The 9,422-nt window shown below is 36.4% G+C and overlaps 1 protein-coding gene across 1 annotated transcript; it reads left to right on the top strand.

Annotated features, from left to right (window-relative positions):
- The first annotated feature begins 7,462 nt into the window (after positions 1–7,462).
- On the top strand, positions 7,463–8,247 carry LOC114534442 (P2X purinoceptor 7-like). The gene is made up of 2 exons (XM_028555881.1): positions 7,463–7,695; positions 7,821–8,247. Exons 1-2 carry the CDS (start codon positions 7,463–7,465, stop codon positions 8,245–8,247), a joined length of 660 nt encoding a protein of 219 aa, XP_028411682.1.
- Positions 8,248–9,422: the final 1,175 nt, after the last annotated feature.

The raw sequence follows: 9,422 nt of genomic DNA, 5'->3' as shown, positions 1-9,422 counted from the left end.
TCTTGAAGCGGAAGTCAAAGAACTGCAAACCCAAATAGAGAAACATGGTGTGAGGGTGAGTCTCTCGAAAAGGACCTACTGACCATTATAGGTGGAGCGTTTTTTTTTGGGAACAGCAAATGAACCTTATGCGATCAACAAAAATGGGACGGAGATATCACCCCCAGATGATTAGATTTGCTTTATCTATTCACTGCAAATCCCCATCTGTTTATAGAGAACTGAGAGAGAGTGGAGCCCTTACACTTCCAAGCGAGCGGGTTCTCCGTGATTATAAAAATTATTTTAAACCTGGTGCTGGTATCACAAAGGAGAACATTGAAGAGCTAAAAGAGAAAACGTCAGGATTTACTGGCATTCAGAAGTAAGTTGCTATCATCATGGATGAGATGAAAATACAGGAAAATCTTGTATTCGACAAAACCTCAGGCGAACTGATTGGTTTCATCGACCTTGGTGATGAATTGACTACATTTGCCAATGTTGATGAGGACAGTCAAATTGCATCCCATGCATTGGCTTTTCTGGTTAGAGGATTATGTACCAACCTGAAACATGTTGTAGCTTACTACTTTACTGGCAATGTAACTTCCTACCAATTAATCCCACTATTTTGGAAAGCTGTTGCAGTGCTAGAATCAACTGTAAAGCTACAGGTATTGGCAGCAGTCAATGATGGTGCATCTCCAAACAGAAAGTTTTTTGCACTGCATTGCACATTTGCACTGGTGGGAAACTACCTGATGGGTTGGTGTACAAAACACCAAATCTCTTTTGCCTCACCAGGATGATCTTCTTCTTTGCTGATGTGCTTCATCTGATAAAGACTGCCAGGAATTGTTTATATAATTCTGGATCTGGATCACGAACTCGGTGTATGTGGAATGATGGTCAATATTTATTGTTTAGGTTTGTATTATATACTTTAAAACTGAGAAATAATTCTCCACAGCAGCATACCCATAGGGGGGAGTAGGATTGCCTATTTTTACATGGTAGATTCACATTTATTCATTTGCATTATATAGGCATATTGCCCACATGTTCCACAATGACCAGGAGTTTGCGTTGCACAGGTTGCCAAAGCTAACGTTGGACCATGTCTTATTGACTAGTTTCTCCAAGATGAAAGTGAGATTGGCAGTCCAAGTCTTGAGTTGTACTGTCTCAACTTGTTTAATTGAAAGTGGTGATCCTGGTGTTGTTGGAACAGCAATGTTCTGCCAGATAATCAATGATTTTTTGATTGTTGCAACGTAAGATCTATGACAGGACATGAAAGGAATAGAAATAATCGGATCAGACCCTATGAGAGCGTTGATGATGAGCGATTTGTCTGGATGAAGGACACTTTCTTAAAGTACCTGGAAGAGTGGAAGACAAGTACTGAAAAAAGAGAAGGATCATTTACTCCAATTGAAAGAGAGAATATGTTTCTCTCCCGCCAGACATACGAAGGCTTCAAGATCACAGTCAACTCACATGTTGAAGCAATTAAGTTCCTTCTTTCAGAAGGCTTCAAATACGTTCTTTCAGAACGCTTCATGCAAGATGTCATCGAGGACTACTTTGGTCATCAGAGGACTGTTCGAGGGAGATCCGATAACCCATCTGCACAACAGTTTGGATACATTGCCCCCTCAGTGAGTGGAAATACAGGAGGGAGATATGGAAAGGCAAAGTGGGCTCACATTTCTGAAGACCCAGTAAAAAAGCGTAAGAAAAAAAAGTGACATTATAAATATTGTATTTGTTTGACTATTTTGTAAATATCTCTATTATCTATATCCATTGAAATTGTATAGTTTGTACAGTACAGAGACTACAGTAAACCTGAGCTAACTTTCTCCCACTAATTCAATTTTTAAGCAGACTAATTCCCAAGAGTAAACAAACAGTTAAGTTGTTTGAGCTAGCAAGGGACTACTGTATTTATAAAACTCTGTTGCACTTTGTAAATATCTTAGTAAATATGGACAATATAACAAAACAATTGAATCATTTAGTTTGTTCATTCAGTATATAAATAGTTAAGGGCAGAGCAAAGTTTTCAATTAACTTAGTGTAGTATATGCAACATATGTCACTCCTTAGCACTACTTTTTTGTTTTAACTTTTTTCTGAGTGCTTTGTTCTTCTTAGATTTTTCATGTACTTTGAACTTATTAATGTAGTCTTTAGCATAGGAAAAGCTGCGAACCTTAATGTACAACATAATTAAATTTTCAAGGCAAAGCTTATTTGTTTGTTTTGATATTGCTTCACCACAGTCATGCAATATGTTGTCCCATAACGATTTCACTAATGGAGAGTCAAGTGTATGATTACATAGTTTGTCACAAGGTATATTCTTCACCACTCCTGTCGACTGTTTGGCTGTGAATTGTCGAAATACAATCTCAGCAACTTCCAGAAGCTGCACCAAGTCAATACAGGAAGTCACTAGACCACCTCTGCTGCGTGACTTGATATATATGTTATTTGCACTAGGACACGTCATACCTAGTGATCATCATAGTAGACATCATCATACACATGTAAAAGTAGTTGAATTTTATCATTCGATGACTTCTTTCGTAGCTGAGACAGCACATATCCTGCTATGTATGATAAAGGGCCATGCTCTATCTCACTTAGTTCAGTGATGCCTACCTGCTCATTAGCAGGCTGATGTTGACTAATCTTAAATAATGACACCAAATGGTCTGGAATAGAAATCATTATTAAACTGCATAGTTGTTGATTATCCGACTCCAAGAGATTGGTTGACTTGGGAATAAGTTTGTAAAAGTCCATCAAGAAAGTGTCCTGGTTTCGTTTGCGGCAAAATCGTTGGTAAATGGGAAATATATGTTTGAACAAAGTTTTTGTTGATTTCACTCCTACCATATTTGTTGTTATCTCACTATCCCAAAAACCATCTTTTGTAATTTTGGCCTTGATTTTATCCACGATAGAGGATAATTCTTCTTCAGTAAAAGAAGCAATTGCTGGCGGAAGAGTTGCTTGTCCTTTAGCACTTGCTTTGTCACCATGCTTGGCATTCGTGTGTCTCGTTAAGCCTGCTTTTGACTTGCAGATTCTTTCGCATTTTATGCAAGGAAATGCTCTTTCGCCTGCTATAACACTTGCTGCGTCTTCAAATTCATGTTCTACAGATTCCTCATCTTCCTTTACAACAAACATAGCTACATGGAAGTTAAATTCATAGTAATGCTCATAAAAATATACATCTTCGACGTCTTGCTCAGGAGACGGCAACTCCTCATCGGCATCAATCGATCTGATTTCCTCGTCTAATTCTTCAGGTAACGACACAATTGCATCTAAATCTTCATCCATAGCTCTCGCGTTCTCTTATTTTAAAAAATCGACAGGATTTAATGCAATACCATGCAATAATTTGTCGATAAAAGACGAAAACAAAGCCAGCTGTAATATAATCTCTATACAATTACTTCACTTCCATGCACTAAATGCTGTCACGTGACATTATTCCCTTTGATCCTCAACATATTTTGCCGCCGGCGATGAATCCCTTTGAAGTTTGCCGGCTAGCCAAACCATCTCAGTATATTAACCGTGGTAAAACTCACCTCTTTGTTTAAAGTTAAAAAACATAAATAAAGTTGGTGTCAAATTTCATTTGGAGGATGAGCTTCCTAAACATGTTGTCAAGATGTAACATTCTTATACAATTTTGCTAATGACCCCTGTGTTTGGAGTTGAAAGCATAAATAAAGTTGGTGTCAAATTTCATTTGCAGGGTGAATTTCCTAAACAGGCTTTCAAGATGTAACATTCATATACAACATTGCTGAAACTAACCCCTGTGTTTGGAGTTGAAAGCGTAAATAAAGTCTAAGGAAATAAAGAGACATTAATTTTGAGGAAAACAAGACTGTAATTTCTATTAAGATATAGTTTTTTTTACATTTTATATCAATAATCACACTTCGTATTACTTTATTACACAAATTTGTTTGTTTGTATAGCTTTGTCTCAAAATTGTGATCAGAAGAAATAGGACATGTTTTCCCTTGAAGGTGATTAGATTTGCTAGTGAAAATTGCAATTTTGGTATTCATATTACAAATTTTCATGACATAGTCGTTGCCATAGCTTGTTACTTTTTCTTCTTTGCACAAGGAATGATCACAGCAGCTATACATTATTATATTCTAAATAGAATTGCACTACAAAAATATAATTAAATCTTGAATGAAATATTTGAAGAACAAGCACAGCAGGATTCATAAACATTCATAAAAGAAGAGGTGTGGATGAAGATGTATTGAGACTAGTGTATATTGCAGTATATATAGGGTTTAACAGATTTTAACATTAAATAGTAAAGGGCTTTGAAGGTTCAAAATACTGTATCACCCATTCTTTTTGTGATATTCAAATAAAGATTATAACATTGAAGGCCGTTTCCATACTTCTTAAAAGTATTAAATATTTCTACGGTCTTACTACACTTGATATTTTCATATTTTTAAGCTAAACAATACTATATGAAAGAGTAATTTTATAGGGAATGCCTAGTATGGGAGTTACTTGAAATGCTTGTATAATCACCTGTTAGTATTCCACAAGGGTACAACTAGAGCAATGAATGATAGCTTACCACATCCGGATGCTTACAAAGGTGCTCATTTGGAAAGTCTTTGAGAAGGACAAACAAGTTATGTCATTGCTAATCTTGGGAAGAAGGAAGTTTGTTAAAAGAGGTAATTTTGAATTAAAATTTAGAAGTAAAATTGCAACAGCAGCTGAGGGACCAAATAAACCAGAACTTTTCAGACCAATAGGTTTTGTTTGAATCATCAAATTGTTTCAGTTGGGAATGGTGTGCTCATACTTTACAATTTTTGATCACAATATGTATTCAGGATTTGTGTTTTGAAACTGTTGCTGGGGTGGCATATCCCGTACCACTTAATGAAACATTGTCTTGGTTGAAAGGACATAGTCCATACAAATAAAGAAAGGACATAGTCGAAACCTGTTACCCTCAACATCAAATGTACTTCATCCAGCACAACATTCTCCAAGGGAATGTCAAGTAAGGGCTGAATGAGCACATAAAAATTGTTGTTCCTTGCACAATCCTTGATTTTTTCCAGGTTCCTCACCAAAGGTTCTTGCCAGTAATAATCAATTCCTTTTTACATGCCTACGTAAATAGTAGACGCAAGCTGTGGTTAAATTAACAAATAGCCAAGTTTAGACATGTATTGGATTAGATCTAACCAATTTATATATCTCATCAAGCGATATGGGAGTAATTATTTATTTTGAGCGGGCACAGAGCGCCTGCGAGGGTACTAATTCCACTCCGAGATTAGGAATACACCCGGGAACAACCCAGGAGAACATAGCGAAATCCAAAATTCTTGTCACGGACGGGCGAAATTGGGTAGTTTTGTAAGTTATTTGCATGCACAAGTAATCAGCAACATTCTGATTAGCTCAGACAAAAAAATTTTATTTCAACAAGAACGTCAGCAATTTAACTGTCATTTGACTTATTTCGTAAACTCGTTTGTAAAAGCGTTTCATAAACTTTGTGCAAAATAAAGATACAGGAAGAGAAGAAACAAGATGAAGCATAGCTGATAGCAAAGAAGAACATGGATACAGTCAAGGCAAAGTGGTGTAAGACAAATAATTCATAATCTGCAATTTTATAAGTGTTCTCAAAGGGTATGTGTTATTTTGTATTGGTTTTGTAGTAAGGATGAGCTGTATTTGTATAATTTTCAGCTTTGTATGCCATTTATTTGTTTTAATTTTCAGCTTTTTATGCAAAGCATAAACCAACTGTGAAAGGCTATTACACCTTCCTTTATCCTTAAAAAGTGTTTTGAATTTTGATATCACAAATACATTTCAGATATACCATTAGTGGGATAGAAGAGAAATAATGATCAAAATAGACCTGGTGTTGTTTGTGATGAAGATTATTCGCTAAAGTACTACTTTTTCTACGAAATGTCAAGAAGTGTTTCGTCTAATTTAGGCAGTTGTTATACCACATTTGATGCTAGGTTGTTTGAAGCCGCTGTTCCCTGGTTATATTGGAACTTATATACTGATATATAATATTATATTCCTCGTTCTCAGGAAAAATACAAGCAATATAACATGTTTTTATTAAAAGCTACAAGATATCACTGCAATATATATAGCGCACAAGATATGCATATCAATCAATAAAATAGAATACTCTATAGGTATATGTAGCATTCCTTGTTCTCAAGACAAAAACGAGCGATATACGCGCATTCTCAATAAAAGTGATCAAACATAAGCATTCTGGATAAAACATGCAAGATATAATATGACAACATGCATACAATGTTCCCCTACATGCAATAACTGTATATCAGTATATGCATTATACATCACAAAGCTTTACTTTACTTAAATACATGCATGCAGCACTCAAAATAACTCCCTGTATACCAGTATTAATTTTTATATGTATCTAACATTCCTCATTCTCAAAAAAGAACACCAACGATTTTAAATCGATTAAATAGTGTATATTTTTACCAATGTCTGTTGATAATGGAAAACTTTCATTTACCAACCGCTATACACATAAACATAGTCATATATTCCTTTGGAGTATGAAATCAAAACACACATTGAAAAACCCCCCTAGATATCACTTCAATATATGGTACCCAAGATATTCCCCGAGCCGGTGCGGAGCACCGTGCGAGGGTACTAATTCTGCTCGGATATTTACACCCACAATATGCAAATGCGAAATCAAAGTTGTCCGCCATTATGCAATGGACCTCACGCCATGGACGGTCTTCTACGTTTTGCGCATGCGCCAGTGTGAACTACCAAGCTCCTGATTGGTCGAGACAAAAATTTGTATTTTCAAACGTCAATGAATAACTGTCATTTAGCAAAATTTTGATGAAATTTACAAATTTCATATTTTTTTATAAATATGGAATATATGTATTTTTACTAAATTAGAGGGAAACTCGAATGAGGTCAGGACTTTTTACGGTTTAACAAATAACAAGACCAAATTTTCGACCGAATTCACCGTGTATGAGGAAGTCGGAAGATTTTACACATGATATTAAATCATGATTTCATCCGGCACAGCTTTAAAGGGACACTCCGGCCTTGAAACAAGTTGCCTTCATATGAAAGACCTTTATGAGTATACCCCGAAATGGTAACTCACTCGTTCGCCTCAAATTCTTTTTCCTTAGCGAGATATTTCACTTTGTTTTAGCAATTTTCGTGTCTGTTGCCGCCGCCATGTTTGTTGAAACTGGGGGGGGGGCGCAAAATAGCAAAATCTTGAGAACTGTGACGTCAGTGAGTGATAGAAAACTATTGAAATACAACGAGAACAGTTGTCGACTAAAATTTTACCAAATTTTTCCAATTTCGAGTGCTATTTCGATTTTTAACTTTTACGACGATGTCACGATCAAGTTCTAGTAGCTCTTCCGACGCTGATGGAGATTTTGCATCTTGTGAACAGCCTGATATTAAGATTGAAGATGACGAGGCAGAGTATTCGCTTCAGCCATATTTATTCGAACCAACGAGAAATCTGCCAAGTTCAGAGGAAAACAGCGATGAGAACGAGAGCGATGACCAGGAAGAATCCGATTTTTCAAATGGCGAGAATCGCCTAAATGATTTAGAATGGTAAGTTTAAGTCATGTTTCGATTTGTTCAATATAAAATGTTGTATTTTTCTAGAGCGGAATTTTAATTTTTCTCAAACGGTAAATATAGACTAAATAAATTTATTTACCTTCTTATTATGTAAGGTGTAAATGTGGTCATTGTCAAATCATGGATAGAGCTGAGGAAAGTGTTTGCTGTCAGGAAATTCCTGAAATGTTAAGTCTCAATGAAGAAGCTGTAACTTTTGAGAAATTAAAACAGCCCCTGACATGTATAACAGACAATCCAGCATTTGCTGCTGTCTGTTTAAATCACTGGGTACTCAGGACAACATGGTATCAGTACAAGCAGCAGTATGAAAATCCATTTGAAGGCCCTGAGCATCAAAGATATAGACATGTTGCTTATAGACTACTGGCACGACTAGGTTGGGGGGTTCTTGGTAGGCATGTGAGGGTAGTGCTGCCATCTTGTGGTGTAAGTTGCATACGAATCCATTTCCCACCACCTGGACCAGAGGATGAACATTCCTTTGTTGGTTTTAGACCACCATCTGATGAAGAGGACTGAATAGTTGTAAGTCTTTGAAATTAATGCAATAAGGCATTTCATTGATAAGTTAGACCATCTGGTATTAGACAGAATAAATTGTCCAACATTTGACCAAGTTCAAGTAACTTACTCAAAGTAGGATGCAAACCAGGCATTTCACTGAGAAGGAAATCATCTGGCATTACACAGGGAAAATTCAAAATTGTGCAACATTAAAGCAACCAGGCATCAAATTGACAAGCAAAATCATCTAGTATTTAACAAAGTAATCAGTCCAGTATTGCCTGTGTTGCAAGGATACATTTCCCTGTGATACAGATAGTTGTAGTTATTTTTGCTGAAACCTGCTAATATGTTCCTTAATTGCCATTTTCTTGTCTGGTTTTTCCTTGGTTGCAATGTTCTTTGATTTCTGATTTTTCTTTGATTTTTTACTTTTCTGTGATTTTTTTCCTTTTGAGGTTTTCCTCTTTGGTCTTCTACATTCCAGGACATTTTCCATTAGTTCATCAAGATACTTGTACTCTTTTTCCTCCATGACTGGCTTGACTACCCATGTTTTGCGGACTTTGGGGAAAACTAAATTGTAGCGAAGACTGCCTTGAGATGATCCTTGCTTTACCACAGCTTGCTTTCTAGAACAATTGTGATTATTATCAAGGGCAGCAAGCTGTGTGCGAGCAATCATTCCATCATGCCCAAAGTGCTGTCTTTTAGGACAGTACTTCAGCATCAGGAATGGATATAACTCAAGGCTTCCAGTGTGGTGAAACTCGGTAACCAACTTGAGATCTTTCAGCAACTTTTTGTTGAAAACCACCTCCTCAAGGGCTACATGAGCTGCAGTGCCAGGTTTTAGCCAAACCTTCTCCTTAATCTCCCTTCTAGACAGTTTGTGGTGAGCACATTTTTTAAAATGTTTTGCACCTCTCCATGAGTGCTTATTTGCAATGTGATTGACAATTGACGTCCATTTCTCAACTAGAATGTCATAGTTACCATTGCATGTTGCTACACTCCACCAAAAATGAGAAGAAACAGACTGGATCCATATTGACAATTCCCAAAATGCTTTCTTCTTACTCTTCTTTGATAGTTTTTTAACTACCCATTTTGAGATATGCCAGACATCATATTGGTGTACAATGCTAGAATGCTTCTTTCTCATTTCTGCTGTGATAGTTGTATGCCTA

This window comes from Dendronephthya gigantea, unplaced genomic scaffold, assembly GCF_004324835.1.
Source record: "Dendronephthya gigantea isolate DGI-Jeju-01 unplaced genomic scaffold, DenGig_1.0 000100F, whole genome shotgun sequence".
Lineage (NCBI taxonomy): Eukaryota > Metazoa > Cnidaria > Anthozoa > Malacalcyonacea > Nephtheidae > Dendronephthya > Dendronephthya gigantea.
The sequence above is the reverse complement of the archived record's forward strand: the minus strand, read 5'-3'. Positions and strand labels throughout refer to the sequence as shown.